This window comes from Ischnura elegans, chromosome X (genome assembly GCF_921293095.1).
Source record: "Ischnura elegans chromosome X, ioIscEleg1.1, whole genome shotgun sequence".
Lineage (NCBI taxonomy): Eukaryota > Metazoa > Arthropoda > Insecta > Odonata > Coenagrionidae > Ischnura > Ischnura elegans.
Genome location: NC_060259.1, coordinates 93,696,527 through 93,714,458, shown reverse-complemented (window position 1 = coordinate 93,714,458; position 17,932 = coordinate 93,696,527). Strand labels below are relative to the sequence as shown.

At 41.5% G+C, this 17,932-nt stretch overlaps 1 protein-coding gene across 3 annotated transcripts in view; it reads left to right on the top strand.

The window, feature by feature from the left end:
* The window catches only part of LOC124171833 (laminin subunit beta-1), a 140,288-nt gene that overhangs the window by 30,566 nt on the left and 91,790 nt on the right, over positions 1-17,932 (top strand). For all 3 annotated transcript variants that reach the window (XM_046551187.1, XM_046551186.1, XM_046551185.1), the window contains exon 2: positions 10,946-11,078. In XM_046551187.1, coding sequence (XP_046407143.1) covers positions 11,027-11,078 — 52 coding nt within the window. In that variant the 5' untranslated portion in view covers positions 10,946-11,026. The remainder of the gene's footprint in view (positions 1-10,945; positions 11,079-17,932) is intronic.

Below are 17,932 nucleotides of genomic sequence, written 5' to 3'. Positions count from 1 at the left end.
ATTAAGCGGAGAAAACTCTGGGATATTCTTCAATTGGATTCGGTTCTTCAAGATTTGCCCCAATTAAGCGGCTGCCCCAAGTAACCGGTGGACCCATTAACCGGAATCTACTGTACTATGATGGTTGGCCGGCAAAATCTTTCCAAATACCTTCTTTAATCAGAGGGTGAAATACACCATTGGGAAATCATTTAGCCGTAATTAGCTTAGCCAAAATACGAACCCCAATTGCCAATCAGGTATCCTACCAGTTACAGCTCCAAGCCAGCTTCATCTAAGTTGAATTCTGGTGAGGTAGTCCGAAATTGATGGGAGGAGGAGTAGATTTTTCATAGTGGATTCATGGTGAAAATTACTTAGTAATGAATTGGCACGCGAATGAGTGCAAAGTTTTTTGTGTCATGCAGGTCTTATGGAAGCCAACGTCCCATCAATATCCCGCAACACGACCTGAAGTATTTTTATGCTTCATCCTTATTTCTATTCTTCATCCTAAAACTGTTTGCAGTTGTCCAGATCCCCCATTACAACCTCCTCCTTGAGCCGACGGCCAAGCAACATGCGCTCTTCCTTGCCCAATGTTCTCTGCCTTCTAGATTGGAATGTGCCCCACATCACTATTAATATCCGCCACTTTAATAGTCTCGGTGCTCCCCATCCTCCAAAAGTGACTCTTTTCCCCCCACTTCTCGTGAAAAATTCCACAAATTATGATTCCACGCTAAATCGCTATAAAGTTTAATTCTTGCCTCCCTCCACGCAAATCATCAATGACAAAATCAAACGCTTTGTAGCAAGCTTGCATCTGGTCAATGTCCTTAATCCTCCTGCCTTCAAAATAGAGGTTGGAATTTCGCTTCATTTTTGAGGATTTGATTCGCGTTATTTGATTGGTGACAGTGATTTCTTTCTTAAAATCGTTCATAATGAACGTAATCGTAGAAATTCACAACTATTTAGGTCAAGAGCATTACTAAAGAGGATCCTCAAGTGTGCCTCTAAATGTGTTGCCACCTGCCGCGCATTTAAATGGTTTACAAAAGTCGCCACTCGCGTCGCTGACTGATAAAGTGATCCGAGTTTCACGGGGAATTGAATAATTAGAGGTGTTAACCGAAATTTATGTACATGATGATGTGATTTTTCAAATTCATAACTTTTCAATGATATTCCTTGGAATTACATACGTTATGATGCAAAATATCGAAAAAAGTGGACCGCATGGCACACATCACCGCGCCGCGGATATTTTTGAAAACTGATTAAAATGCTTTAACGTGGGAACAGAAATCAGCTTTGTATGGAATTGGGGCTCCTCCATAAATACTCTAGTAATATAAACTCTATGGTCTCCTCTATGTCCATCCCTCCATTTGGATTACACATGCGATTCTTAGGCATGACTTCAGCACACTTTGAGAACAACAGAACAACGTATTTCGGAATGAGTTTACACTTCAGCCAACATTGGTGCTGTTTTTTTGTGGCTTACAGTTTGAAATATCATCGCAGCAATTGGATTGCTATCATTTAATTTTTACAGATTCTTCAGATTCATGGATTAGTCGTTCGTTTCGGACGAGATAAAAGCTTTCGTTCATTTTGAAAGACTTTACCAGGGAAAAGTGATTCAATTCATTCGGTTCATCTCGATGAATCGTTCAACATGAGCATTTCTTTCATGAACGGCTCAGCTCTGCTCCAAACCATCTCACCCTTGTCCCCCCTCCCACCTTCGCTCGCTCCCTTTGTCGGGGCACGGCAGTCTAGTGATTGAAGCACTAGTTCAGTGATGGAAGGTTCGCGCCCCAGGTGAAGCCTTAGGATACCGCAATTCGCAATCCTCGGTGCGAGGTGGAACCGAAATGACCCCCATAACCCTGAATTAATGAATTCACAAGCCCGTGGCCTAGTCTGGGGTGAGCTCTCTCTTCACCGATCCAAACAAAGCAACGCGTTGCAGCACGGTTAACTCTGTATTCAAGGGTATGTAGTTACTTGAATTGTCGAAGTATTCTTATTATTAGACTAAATTATGCCTAAGCATATAGTGACTGAGATCCTCTCTTTTCATTGAACGTAATTTGCAATTTTATTATGACTGGATATTAGTTTGCGATGAATACCATGATTGTGAACAAAGCAAAAAGGAGTAATGTTCCACGGTCGCAAACTCTGCCACCCATACGTTTCCCCTTGGCGACTGTCGACGTCTTGGAAGGGTGCAAAATTCGACATCAGCTTTAATTTTCATGCATTTATTTTAGCGCCTTTTAATTTTCATCACTGTACCAACATGCCAACATCCTCTTTCACTAACGGATTTCTCTTCGAAATTGTCTTCTCGCCGTCTTCTCGTCAAGCAATCGGCTTGTTAAAAACCCTGCTTGCATTAACAGCGATTCTCTATACTGCCATTGCCTTGAAACGCCTTATTTTGGCCGATATGTTGCGGGCTCCTTCGAAAGCTCCGAACATTGGTTGGAATAGTGAGGTTAGAGCTCACCCCTGACTAAGACGAAGGCGTGTAAAATTCTTTCAGATTCAGGGTAAGTATGTCAATTGAAGGATTTTTGCAAGGAGTATCCAAACGAGATTTGTACTAGGCCCTTTATTAGTGCGAAGGCAAGTGATCTACCCACAAGGCTGCCGCGCTTACCGAAGGTACTTGATGACATCCTTCTTCTTCGAGCGTTTCCACAACCTAAGTTTTCTTGTCATCCTCAAGGATTTCATTATCACAAAAACTCTGTTTTCGAAAGGACACGACGTGTCGGAATAAGATGGAGATACTGCCCCGGAAGGTTACCCGAAATAAACATCACCGACCACCGAGAAAGCCTGTATTAATTCATTATCAATTAATACAAGCTTATAAATTTTTCTTTGATAGTTTCGTGGCCCCTTTCGTGGCGTAATGAGGTAATAATCAATCACAATGAAAATACCTATGAAATGCCTGAGTTAACGAATGCCATTATAATTTTCTTTGATTTGCCCCGTGCCAAACACCCTAAAGGTATTATGTAGATGCATCCCACCATTTGGTGGAATCAGGTTTAGTCAGTGGTAACCATATTCCAAAGGACTTGGGTGAGCACCTATCTTTCAAGTCAATCGCCGAGATAGACGTTGATAATCAAGAATCAAGTCTATCTCATCGGTAGCAGATAGTTGTTATCAACGGAAGTGGTTACGACGCTTAATGGGAAGACATTTCCGGCTCCGTGGAAATCCTCTTCGGACCTTCCTTATCCTTTATTTGTGTTCCATCCGAAGTTAGGGTTGCTTTCTAGGGGAGGATCAGTGTCTTTTCTTGCAAGCAAGAGATCCACGTGGCGCTCGTGTTGTCATTCGTGATGCTTCGCCGGCATTGCAGTTGGCCTATCAGTCGTCTATGCAGCGTGTTGAAAACCCAGACCACCACTATGTCGAATGTTCAACCCGCAGTGAAAGTTAGCATAAATTATCGACAGCAGACATTTCTTCCGGAAAAATATATCATTACTTCTTTTTTATGTATGATGAGTTTGCTATTCTCTAATGCTTTCAATAAGTAATATTCAATAATTTTATCTTATACCAATACAGCCTTTCACATATTTTGATCAATTTTTCTAATATCGGCTAAAAACGTACTAATCACGACTTTAATTCCTTGTATTATCTAATTCTGCTATTGATATTAATTATACTCATAAATTTACTTATTCCGAATTGTTTGCGCAGAAAATTTGCTTCAGTGTTGTTTTTCAGCTGTTTTAAATAGATGGTGGGCGAAATAAATCTTCTTGATGCTTCGAAATGAATTTAATTTATTAATCTCAATGCTGAGTTTAATCAAGGGAAAATTCAAATTTGGTTGGTTATGGATCATTACTCATATATATAGTTCATGGTCGACTTGTAATAGATGTAGAAACCTAACCACCCGTAATCACTCTTGTGCGCGTAACATTATGCATGAACGAACCGCCGGCAAACAATAATATCCTCGAGTTTTCCAAGCAAATCAACCGTCATATATCTTAAAGTAACATAACGTTAACTCTAATATGTAATGTATATGTTTATACGTATCACCGCGTACTCAGCAAAACCAACAAAATATAAAATTTCCCGTGGAATGGCATTAATCACTTAAAATTACTGGGCTTCACGTCTTCGAAGCAACCATTGTAGTTAAATATAGTTTTCTTGGTCCTCATCCACGTTGCGATGATAACATGTTTTGCTGGCGTCGCTGTCTGATTTTTCAGGCCACACTCAGGCGGAACATGCCATTGTCGCACATGAGCGAGCTTGTGGGAGAATTTGACTTTATCGACTGCTGTTCGATCTTCTTCTGTCGTCATCTCTGTTCCATATTATTTATCAGTTATATGTTCCCAGTGCTGTTAAATTTCTGTTTTAACTTGCTGCCCTTACCAAATTTTGCGTGTATAAGATTTTTCATGGACTTAATAATCTCTTTACCGTTCTTTCTTGTGATGCATACCTTTATTTCTCGTAGAAATTCAGGTTTTCATGAACTACCACGAAATTTCATGGTGATGCTTTAACTTCGGACCTAGTTCTTGGTCTTGGTATAATTTTGCTCTATTTTACTGACGCTGATTTCAACCGCTAATTTCTCTGGTGTGATCCCAGTGGCGGGGATGCCTTTGATTTGGTGGCTAGTGTGTTTGCTTTCTTAGATAACAGAGAGTTTCCAGGGACTGCCCGATCGTTCTGCAAAAGAATACACCTTCTGAAGGATTTTCGATCAAATTTAGGGATTTCACTTTTACAAACTGTTGCGAGCGAGGCCATTACGGTGAGCTTTGTAAGCAAGGGATGAGGACCCAAGGGGGGTCCTTAGAAGGTTACAACGCACCGGGTCCGGGACCCAGTAATACAACTGATACGCCCACGCACCCTGGGAGGGGAGGGGAATGGGAAGAAAAAAGGATGGGGCGCCGCGCCGCCGCGATAGGAGCCCGTCGACGCCTCCAGGGTAGGGATAGGAATGGAAGGGCGGGGTAGTGTATACCCTCGTCGCTAAGAATGCGACCAGTAGGGGCTTTCTCTATCTCGATAGCAAGTCTTATTGACGTTGCTTCGTCGTTAGCTTATCGAAAATCTTAACTAACGACGGGTTTCTCAATGCTCGCTAAACGATATTTTCTCGATAGCACGAACGAAAAATGTCGATAGCCTATCCGGGTGCTTGAGAGCACGTCTTAAACTTGTCGACGCCCGCCATAATGTTTTTCGTTATCGGTTGCTCAGTACGTGGTGCAGTTTTAATTCTGCTACAACAAAGCGATAAAGGTATTTCTGCTTGTATAATTGTAGGAACAATTTTGCAAAGGGGGTGGAAATTATTAAAACGTTTTTCGGTAATCAATGATTTTAAAAAGTGGCAATAGAGAAATTAGTTTTTGAGGGTGAGCGGACATGATGTTTTTAAGTAGATTTAAGAAAGTCATTTATCTTGTGAAAATTGGTGTGAAGATAATATTTAAGCGTTCTAATTATGGCGCTTCGCTTATTTTTACAGTCGGCAGTTTCTTTCGGCTCGATTTCTTTATTTTATTTTATTTTCAAACCACCGGATACAGCTCTTATTTGCCATTTTACACCGGTGTGTTCAACAAATGTAACAAGTAAACGTACACAAACAATCATGCCCTGGACCGGGGAAACCTACCCAGGCGGGACGCGAACCCGCGACCTCTTGTTTGGCAGGCAAGCACGGTACCCCGCCGCCACCGAAGGCGACATTTTTTAGGTAGGAAGGTAATCAAATATGCCTATAAAAATATGTTTTGATGGTACATGCATAAACTTATTTTAGTATGATTTGCAGTTTCTGATTACAGTGATTTTATACGCCTAATTGTGGCTATCAACGATTAACCTATGCTACGTTTGGTTTTTGTATGAGTTTAATCAATAAGTCGATGCCTGAAACATTTATATAACTTCCTTAAATACACCTTTTTTCTATGTTTACTTTATTATGCCTGTCTTCGCTTTGCGTAGAATAGAATTGTAAGTTTCAACAACACAAAAAACATTAACACTTCCGTAATCATTACTCAAGAAATTGACACCAGAAAGCGTAAAGTATGTGACACGAGTTCACAATCACAACACTCACGATGATTCCATAACATACGCGTAATCTCGGTATTTTTTATCAACGAATTTATTTCAAATAGACCAAAATATGAAGAAAGCGTCAATAAGGTTTTCTAATTGAATAATTAAAACTGTGGAAGTTGTGGACTTTTAGCGAACAATAAGGCAAAGCCGTGGCTGAAGATGCACTCCGAAATTTACATTGTTACAATACTAATAAAAATAAAGGAATAAACTTTGTAAGGGGATATGGAGAGGTTTCAACAAGTCAAGCCTGATGTTATCAGTTATAATAGAAATAATTTTGTCTCTACTAATCACGAGAGTAAAATTATTGTAGGCGTAGGTGAACGAGTAAGTAGCAGACAAAGTCCTTTTCAAGATAATTGCACTTGAAAATTACGATACATAATGCACCAAAAGTTGCCGATATTCTTCCATCGACGACTGTTGAATTCTTGAATGTGCACGCTTATTTACACTTATATCCGCCTTATTTTATTTTATGGATCGTTCTTCATGGAAATATATTATGGCATATCTTAAAAACAGTAAATAAATCCACTGCTAAAATAATACTCATCAGTTTTCTCCATCATCTATTATTCTTTTCCAAATCGACTGGTGTGTTCTTAAGCAGCTTCTTGTTTATTTATGGTGACTATTTATAGTTTATTACTTACCGTAGTTAGGCGCTGCTTCTTGATGATACTGCACGAAAAAAACTAGGCATTGTGATTGTTTGAAAATTCTAGCCTCACTGGCAGGCGCCGACGGTGTATTGTTTGATTATCAAATCATTGCATTTGCAAGATTGTAAGCAATGACTCCTCCGCGTAGGCGCGTGGGCTTGTCCGTGAGGTTATCTGGTGAGATGGTGAGGAGGATATCGATTGGAAGAGGCTTAGCCATGTAAATGGTAACCGAATGCGGGTAACTGCCAATTTAGGTTAATCAGGCTAAAAGCTATTAATTTATTAATATTGGCCTCCTGAATCATACTTGCCAACTTACAGTGAAAGTGGTCATGCCTGCAGAAGAAAAAACAACTGTCGGCATATTGTACTTTACAGAAGAAATTAGTCAAAGGAATGGAAATCTGGAATGGAGCTGAGATTGACCGGATGGGGTAGGGAAACGTGATGCTTGGATGGGCAGTAGTCGAAAAATTTTAGGTTAATGCTATTGAATGTAAATTTATATGAATCAGGGGCTGAGGGGTATGAGAGATAAAGCCTTATATTAAACTGTCCGGGTAATTTCGGAGTTGTCGAGTCTATCGAAACGACAACGTATTTTACATTGGATCCGTAAAATAAGCTTATGTGAGCTGTAGTTGAAGTTATGGTAATCAGGAAAATCGCATAATTAAGGGAATCAAGGATATCGCATAATTTCCTATATGCATGGGTAGAGTTTGAAATTTCAGGTTTTGTACCATTCTTAAGCGTTGTTGACGAAATGGTCAATGAAGTCTGCGACATTTGCGAATTTCGAAAAATTTCGCGTGCATCTGTGTAAAAAAAGCTAACAGCTAAATCCCTGTATAAATGTGACATCGCCTCACCCGGATGCGTATGACGCAACCCACGTGAAAAACAATTGCGGATGGAAGGGAAGCTGGAGGGGTTTCGGAGCCTCCTCACAGCGAGGAAGCACAACATCCTAATAGCTGAGAAGTCAAACACTCTTGGAGTAGGGAACGGGAAGGAATTAAGCGTTATGCCGGGCAAGAGCAAATTGTTTGCTAATTATATTGGCATTTGCGCGAATTGGCTCTACCGAAACTCCAGAGAGTGAATACACTGGAGCGATTTTCTGCCTCTGCGCATGCCGCCCAGATGAAAACAGCAGCTGCCGCGATCACGCGATGGCTCTAATTGGCTGACTACGACGATACCGTGCGTTGTCTTGCTTTTTATTTCGATTGCATTTTAATGTAATGCAAGACTCACTAAGAAGAAGAATGTGAGGATTTTGCTGGAATCTAACGTATTTCGTTTGCTAACATTTTTCATTTCTCACTGTTAACGTCAGCAGTCGTTTACAACGTAGCCACATAAATCTAGATTGTTTCTATTAACTGTGATAAGAATATAAGCATTGATTCCGCTCGTTGAGGGAATGAGAGGAGGCAGGAGGCTATCATAGTGACATCCCGTAGGTCCCTTAAGCCTGAATCGCACGATCACTTTTTTTTGTCATTTTCGAGTGATCACTCTAGCGATCACTCTAGTGATTATTCGGAATGATCGTCGCGCGCGATTGTTTTTCGCGATAGCTCCAGTGATGAGGATTCCCAATAATATGATTTGATGCTTTCCCGGCGAATAATGTGGGTGAACTCTTCTCGGGATTCCTACCGGGTTAATTTATCCGTTATAGCCAACGTTATTACCCGGAAACCCGTTTTACCTAACATATTAGCAGTGAAGGAAAGTTCGTGAAGACGAAAATCTGTTAACAACGCCATCTAGCATCACAGAGCTAGCCAATCATGATGCAGTCGACTAAATTTGCTCGTTTTTACAGTTAATGAACATAATTTTTAAAAAAGGTCACATGAAGAAATAGATTGTTACAATTATGCGTTCATTCTCGCGCACATGCATTTACTCCTTGTGTGTGACATGTAACCTGGTCTTTAGATTGAGCCGCGAAGCTACGCATTTGATGAGAAGTTTGCTATTGTATAATGCTTAATACTTATAATCAAGGTGGAATAACACATTTTTAGCATTGATTTTTGGAAGGAATTACTATATATCTCCATTAAAATTCTTGAATCCCGAACCTTTAGCTTAATATTCTTACTTTATTTGTGGCAAGGCAAATTCTTATGGTCCGTCAAAACGACGATGTATTCAATTGACAAGATGTAAAATGAGATTTTGGAAGCGTTCTGTGAAGTTTTTTAGAATTGTTTTTGAAGAAATACGTATGATTTGGAATATATTTGGGTTTAATTTGATATTTCTGGTACTGTACCACCCTGAAACCTTGTGCTATTCTAGCTGCCCAGCGTGCACATACCTACTGGTAAGTATTGCATAGCTGTATGTGCAACCTCATTGAAACTTCCTCGTATGTGTGAGGGGTTATGATCTTACCGAGCATGTATTCTTCAACTTTTATTTTCAACATTTATTCTTCAACGCGCAGAATCTAAAAGGATACTATTCACCAATTAGCTCGGGTGTGCTAATATTCTAAAATAGTATGAAGTCTACATCTACATCTACATCTACAAATTACCCTGCGAGCCACCTCTAGGGTGTTTGGCAGGGGGTGATCAATCACCAGCATGCAGCATGCATTTGGACTCCCACATGCACACCACACCGTCCAAGAAACGTCCCGTATAATAACAAACTATACTACTATATGCTGTTAGAAATAGAATATAGAATAGAAATTCAGAAACATGCAGTAAGTTTTACATAGGTTAGTAGGCTACACTACAAGTCATGCAATCTATTTACGCGTTCTATTGCTGCCGTTATAATCTCTTAATGATCGTGGAAAAAATGACATTCGGAATCTGTCTGTTCTGCAATCTATCTCTCTTATTTTATTTATATGATCTGATCTTCCGTAGTACGTTGGCGTCCGCAAGATATGGTTAACTTCGTCAGAAAAGACACTGCTCTTGAATTTATCTAAAAGGTTTAGTCTATTTTTCAATCTACGGTCCGACAGAGATTCCCATCCGAGTTTATGTAAGAGGTCAGTTACACTAACAAGACTATCGTAACGACCTTTCTCATACCTGGCAGCTCTTCTTTGCACGCGTTCTAACTCTGTTATTAAGCCTTTTTCATGAGGGTCCCAAACACTGGCAGCGTATTCCAAATGTGGTCTAACGAGGGAAAAGTAGCTAATTTCTCTCACTTTGTCGTCGCACTTTCCTAATATTCTTTTAACAAAACCCATTTTACGATTAGCTTGACCGGTTATTTCTCGAATATGTTTATTCCACGATAGATCATTATTGAGTCTAACCCCTAGATATTTCACAGATTCAACTGCCTTTAACTGCGCGCCCCGAATGACATAGTTACGCTGTAGGGAGTTATTCTTCTTCCAGAAATTCATTACGACGCATTTTTCCAAATTTAATTCTAACTGCCAAGCATAAAGGAATAACCGGCCCTTAAGTCAATTGAGTTCAGTGTACCTGGATTATTAGGACCAGTAAGGGTACATGAGCCCAACGTGATAGATACATTACCAGTCTGATAAATACAATACCAGTCTGAAACGTCATACCAGCCACTCAGAAGTGATATCAGTGTTGATATGTTTTGGAGAAGGAGGCAATATCCCTGCAGAATTAAGTTACGTTATTTTGAAGGTGGCCAGTAGATGTAGACTAAGGTCCTCGCAAGGGGTTGTGGTTGATCTAGCCACTTCATATATTAAACCTCACTCACTTAGTGTCTCAACCCGTTGGTTACATTGGATAGGTGAGGGTCGACCTCACCCCCTTCACATTGAAGTAGGGTTCCTTTTCCTGGGAAATTCGAGGCGATTTGTTTCGGGTGTCCGAATACGTCTGGGATTTGAAGACGGGGCCCTTAAGTAGCAGCCCAACGTTCTCCATGCTGCATTATGAGACCTGCAGTTCATTCCGTGCGTGACGTTGGGCCCTAACGCGTCCAGTGAAGCCTAGGCTGACGGTGGCGTTCTCGTGTGGGTCGCCCCTGTCTGCTTGGCGTGAGGTCCGCCCACTGCTCTCTTCTTGGCTGGGGGGCGGAGCCTCGGGCGGCTGCCGCTTGGGGCGCTGTCCTCACGCCCCCCCCCTTCTGTCTCTCCGCAGCACATGTGGTGGTGAGGGCCGAGCGCGTCTTCACACAGCTGCAGGAAGCTGCCGCCGCACCCGCCGCGCCCACCGCGAACCATGGCGGCCGTCCACTGCGCCGCCCTGCTTCTCGCCTGTCTTGCCACGCTCGGTGAGTAATGCATGCAACGGCCCGACCATTTTTCTATTTATTCTTGGTTTTGATAGTGTTGGAAAAGGAAAGAGACCGTTATGTTCCGTTTTTCAATCCGTCGCCTTTTTCTCGAGTCATTCGAGACGAAAAAACGACGGTCGTAACCCTTTCGCAGACGAGTTGATGACGTCATGAGGTCATATCGCGCGAGTAACCACTTCCCAGCTCGCCCTCGGCATTGTTGACAGACGTCGCATGGTTCTTTGTTATTTACACTCTTGTGAGCGATTCTTCCCATAAAGGAAGGGTTTTGCCTGAATGAGGCGTAACGCTTGACGTCACCAACTCGCGAAAAGTGGGCGGCAAAATTCTCGTATGTATACTTACGATGGAGTGGCTGTTCGGAAAAGTATTTTTTCCTGCAAACCTAACTTTTCCTTCCATTGCTCCGAATTCTTGTAATGAGTAGCGAGTTTTGGTTTGAGGGATCGAATCCTTTGTCTCATCCGCTCACGGCTGATTTGAAAGTGACTGGCTTTTCGATGCAACGCCGCCCATCCTGGAATGCCTGCGCCCTTATCTCACATATATTCATCGAGTGTATCTCTTGTCAAGTAAACTAGGGGTATCCATATATTTCTGCCCGAAGGGTGCAGTCAGACGGCAGTTTGGGAATTCTTGGGAGGATACGCGTGCATTTCCGTATTTTTTCCCTTCGATTACTAGGCCTCCACGGGCCGCATGAGAAGGCCTTGCTCGCATTTGGACCGCGAGCCAGTTTGGAGATGCCTTGATGAGAAAAGGCACACATTAATTGCCTTGGATGAAAATTCCTCTGCACCTGGAATCGAACCACGAGTCTTGTGCTTTCTCCATTGCGTTGCTCCCTTGGATGGACCGTGGTACGTCGAGCCTTTTGCCATGGACATTTCGGAATGCAGAGAACGGAGTGGTGTGTGGTCCGCCAGTGTAAGCCAAGGTCCGATTTTGTATCCCTGCCCAAGGGCGTTGTTTCCCGTGGAAATGAGTACGAATGTGAACATGGGTCACGCGGCAAATTTGAAATTACTCACCTTACAAAATTTTGCATTCGCATTGTGGATTTTACAAATGAATGAATGCTAACAAATAAAGACGATTTGACCTGGTTGGATGCGCTATCAAAAGTAGTGGGTATGTGAGGGAGGATAAGTTGAATAGGGTGGTTGAGTATTATTTTTTTTATTGCCTAAATCGAAAGATTATTATTCCTGGAGTACGCATTTCACGCTTTTAGATTTTTAAATGACGATATCTATTTTTCGCGATTAAATGAAAAGGGAAAATTTTCAAGTGCGCGAAAACGCGACGGCTAAGTATAAATGCTGGGAAAACTCCGTGTGACGTCGTTCTAGTTCCCGCTACCGCAAGTGAGGTGACCCTGGGGCGAGGCTTTGAGCGCTGATACGACGCAGGATGCTAGCAGGTAGCAGAGTACCCTACTAGCTGGTAGCGCTTGGCTTAAATAAGGATTATTAATACCTTATCAAACGAAGGAAACTTTCCGACCTTAGGTAGTTTTAATAGGTGATTATTAAGACATGTTTCCCTGAGCTCTGTGCCTCATGCATTCATTGGCAATCTCAGACCATATAAAACTCCTATCTACTCGTATAGAAACTAGGTCCCTGTTACGTCACGTGGAGTGGCATCGCATGGGCGCCAATCTGGCCTTTTTCAAATGAGGATAAAATTGAACATTGCCATTCGTCTAATCCAGTATTTCTAAAACCAAATAATTTGTATATTATGAATACACTAATGGTGGGTAACGAATCGCAATCAATGCCTTTCGTTATCTTTGATGAAGGAAAGTACCCTATTGTTGTGGTGGGGAGAGGAATGGGTTTCCTATCAGACACCATCTAGGTCCCGAAACGAAGTTTTATCTTAGTATTATATATTGCACGAATATACAGTACTCATTAGCCTTGAAGCAAAATCGCCCACACCGGAAATTGGTTTCTGCGCAAAGCCCGAGAATTTTCAAACTGGCCATACTCCACGTTGCCAGGGAAGGTGTTTGAAACTGTAATCACGGGCCTTTGAGAGCCACTGTTCTTAAAGGTAACATAGAAGGACAAATAATTTAGACATAGTAGGGACCGAAAAATAATTTTCTCTCACAATACTTCTTTTATATGTGATTCGAATACTACTGTGACGTCATGAAAATGTGAAAAACGCATTCTCTCGATGCATGTTATCGGTAGGGTTCCGCCATTTGTCTAGGGATCCTTAGTAATCAAATCTTAGTATCATACATGTCAAAGAAGAAGAATTGTACTCGTTCACAATTGATGAACAGAGCACTGTACGTCATGATTTATAAGTCTGTTTGCGAATATTTCATTGGATTTATGCAAATTTCATTGCGCTATGCATGTTTCCTTACTCTTTTATCCTGGAGTATCGCAAAACTTACGCTTATGCGAAGTATTTTTCACGAATATATATAATGCAATCAAGAAAACGCTCTTTCCACGCCTGAATCTAGCGATAATTTTTCTATCTGAGGGATCCGCGATAATTTTACAGGGATCGTGATAGTGTTTGTTCGAGATAGCATTGTCCAGATAAAACGGCCATTTTAGCTGTCCCCTTTCCAACCACTTGCTCGGCCCCCTCAGTGTTCATCGCATTCATTCCATTCAAAGCCCTACGCGGCATTACAACTTGTCTTTGCGATCTTGAAGCTCGGACATGCGGCATGGCCTTTTCAGACTCGTGCAAGTTGATTGGAAAAGGCGATGGGTATTGATATCGCTGGAGCCATCCTTGAAAAAGTTCGCCTTAAACGGTAATTTCTACGCGATCGTTTGGCATACTATGGAAAGGGGCGGAAAAAATGATATGGAGAGTCACGCATTAGTAGGTACTCTTAATTGAAAAAGTAAATTAATTTACTTCAAATCAATTGACTCGTAGTAGTCTGCGGCGTTTTATTTACATATATATTTCAAGGGTTTGTGTCTATGCTTTCGCGTGGAACTTATTTTGTGACGACAGCGTCGCTTGTGTCCCTACCAGTGTCTTCCGGTCGAACGCCATTTTAGGTCTTTGGAAATGATATGTATCATTTTTGGCGCCAATTTTTCATGCGTGAAAATGATTCGTCGCTTGATTCTTTCGCGTAGAACCCTTTTCCTCGAGCTGTGAAGAGCTCGACCCTTTCTGTGCATATCATTCGGCGTCGTGATAGTCTTAAGAGCTTCCTTGATTTACCTCGATTTTATGTTTGACCCTTGTTTAACTACTATAGCTCCTCTGTCAGGCAGAACATTGCCGCCGCTTTCTCTTCAGGTTTGCTCCGCGATGACGGATAGGTGCAGCTGTTTATTCTGCATGTCCCGTCTATCATTATGGGAAAAGACTCTGTTGGCCACTTTATGATGGGCCTTGCAACCACTTCCTGTGTGATCGAGATCAGTAATGCTTTGAAGATGAAAATGAGGGGCGGATGTGCTTGTAGCTTGGGGGTGGTGGGGGAAGTAGGAATGCTGGGAGTGGGAGGGTTGTAAGCCGTCCGTGTGTGTGGACCTTGCTGCTGCCTTGCCCGCATGGATGCACGGTGTAGATGCACGGTCGCTTGCTAGCCAATCACTGAATGGCCCTCGGGCCACCCCTAGCACGTTTGGCTGCGGGTGAGTTTTTCGTGCTCGAGGATAGTCGCGATATTGAGCGGAAAAACATACTGAATATGAGTGGAGAGTGAATTTGGAAGGGACCTATTGATATTCGGGTAGAGAGTCGGTAAGTATTATTTTAAGTAGGTTGCTTTTAGTGGGCTTCCTCTGGACCGAAGTGTGTATTTCGTAATGGAGGAATATTATGCTGACAGAGATCAATGTTAGGCAGAGGATGAGGTAACACCACCATCTGCTAACATATGTGTAATAAATTAGTGTGGATAACCAAGTACTCCAACCAAAGAACGTACATTTGCAATTACATATGGAACGGATTATCTCCCGACTTGGTTCTACCGTTATTTCGTGGCTTAATAGTAAGTAATACTTTTTCATGTCGTATTACTTGCTTAAAATTTTAGCTACTCCCTTGAAATTTTCAGGGTATAGAAGATACAGCCTGATCAACTTTCCCCGGATCTCAACTTTGAATATATGACAATGGTCCTTTTTTCGAAAATAATTGTTTATACTTGAGATACTGGAAATCGTGGACTCACTAAAGACCCCGAAAATTTCAAGATTATAGCTCAAGTCTCATGCTAGCAATACTTCATGAATGAGCATAAATTGCGCGAGGTTGAGTGGAAGTGATGCGCCCTCTTAAGTGGACGGAGCTCTTGAAAGTAATAGCTCGAAAACTCTAGGAATTCAGTCTGTGTGAATTTTTTTCTCGATAAACAATGACTCGGTAAGGCTTTAAACGTTCATGGCACTTCACTCTACTCTGGCGTCGATGACAAGCTCCGTATCATAGTCATCAGGGTAAAAAAAATAATTGTATAATTTCTGTAGTGCCACCGCCTTTATTGATAGTTGAAATAATTCTGTAAAAATCATACCTATTAATCATATCTGATTATTAGACATGTGAAACGTCTCCTTCTCTGTATTTTCTTTTGCTCTTGACATTAGTCAACAAATCCTCCCTTCCTTTCATAAATATTTGATAAAATTCGACAAATTCGCGCATGCGGTCAAAATAAGAGGCCGTCTCTAACTTGGGATACATCCAACTCCTTTTCCTAGTAGTGAGGCGTCGCCGCCGTCCAAGGCAATAAACGAGGCCCGCTTCCGCTGCCGGACAAAGAGCATTGCCACCCTGTACCTAGGCCACCCTAAGCAAGGCGAGGGAGGAGCGAGCGAAAGATGTGTCGAGGTGGCGCATTCCACTGCAAGAAGCAAAATGAGAGAGCCAGGCTCGCAAGATGACAATATGGAGAAACTGGACGTTAACCGCCCCACCTTTCACTCCCCATACCATGAGTATGACTTGCAGTGAAAATCCTCTGTGCCATTAATTATGTATCGAAGGTCATGCTTAGACATATCGAATTAACGATACGTTTTGGAGCGTCCACTGATCATAAAATCACTCTGCGTTTCGGAATATTGCTTGTGATTCTGCGTGGGTTGTTGAAGCTTTTTCCTGAGCATTCTTTTCGTTTCCGTGAGCTAATCGAGGAGTCATGTAAAAAGGAGCACTGTCTCGGTTTTGAGCGCACAGCACCTCTTTCCGCGAGAATAGTCTCTAGCATTGAAATCGTTATGTATGCATGTTGACATCAAAGTAAAATCCGAGACAATTGACAATCTCTGCGTACGGAAGATGCCGCCTCTTGACATTAGTGCTCGCGGAATAAAATATTTATTGAGATCGCTCGGTCCAAATAAATCACCTGGTCCAGACGAGAACTAACCAAAGAAATTGCCCCGCACTTGCAGTTACTATTCAGTATATCCATTCATATCTTGCAAAGTCCTTGGATACATTGTTGTCAGCTCAGTAATGCAACTCCTAGATACGAAGAACTTGTGAATGAGAACTCAACATGGATTAAGGAGAAGTAGATCATGCGAAATCCAGTAAGCGCTTTTCGCCCACGATATTTTAATCTCCGAAGAGACTACATTCCAGTGGACGCGATTTTTCTTGAGCTCAAAAAGGCATAGGATTAAGTGCCCGCGGAAAATTAAAACTGAAATGTTACGGCTTAGATGAATATGTCATACTTGGATGAGAGAACTTGTGAGTGACTGCGTGCAAAGAGTAGTATTAGACGGTGCAGTCACCAACGAGATATGAGTCACTTCTGGCAACCCTCAGGTTAGAGTCATAGGCCCACTCCTATTCCTTCTTTATATCAACGATATTGGTGAAATAGTACACGGTAAGCTACGTTTTTTTGCAGACGACGCTGTACTTTACAGGAAAATCCTTTCCAGTAAAGATAGGGATGAACTAATAAACGACCTTGCCAAGCGTGGTGCGACGCATGGCAGTTAGAATTCAATTTAAAAAAAATTAGTAATGAAGTAGTAATGAATTTAGGAAAAAAATAACTCGCCACAACATAGCTATATCATTCAGGGTACCCAATTAAAGACTGTAAAATCCGTGAAATATCTAGGAGTTGGACTCAATAATGATCTATCGTGGAATAAAAATATTCAGGAAATAAAAGGTCAAGTTTATCGTAAATTGGGTTTTGTTAAAATAATATGAGGAAAGTGCGACGACAAAGTGAAAGAAATTAGCTACTTCTCCATCGTTAGACTCCATTTAGAATACGCTGCCAGTGTTTGGGATCCTCATGAAATAGGCTGAAAAACAGAGATAGAACACGTGCAGAGAAGAGCTGCCAGCTACGTGAAAAGTCGTTACGATAGTCTTGTTAGTGTTACTGACCTCTTAGGTAAACTCGGATGGGAATCTATGTCAGACCCTATACTGAAAAATAGACTAAACTTATTTGGTCAAATCAAAAGCAGTGAGTTTTCCGACGAAGTTAGCCATATTTTACGAACGCCAACATGCTACGGTAGATCAAATCGTATAAATGAAATAAGAGAGATAGACTGTAAAACAAATGTATTCAGAATGTCGTTTTCTCACGATCGATAAGAGACTATAATGGCAGTGTTAGAACTCATAAATATGACTTGTAGTGTAGCCTACTAACTTATGTATACCTAAATGCATGTTTCTGAATTTTCTTAATGTTTCTAACAGCATGTTTTGTGTGTTCTAGATTTTTGGCATATTACCTCAAGTTGACAAGTTCACCTTTGCATGAATGTGGTAGTATAATTTATTAGTATGCGTTACCTTTTTTGTACCATGTGGGTATCCTACTGTATGCT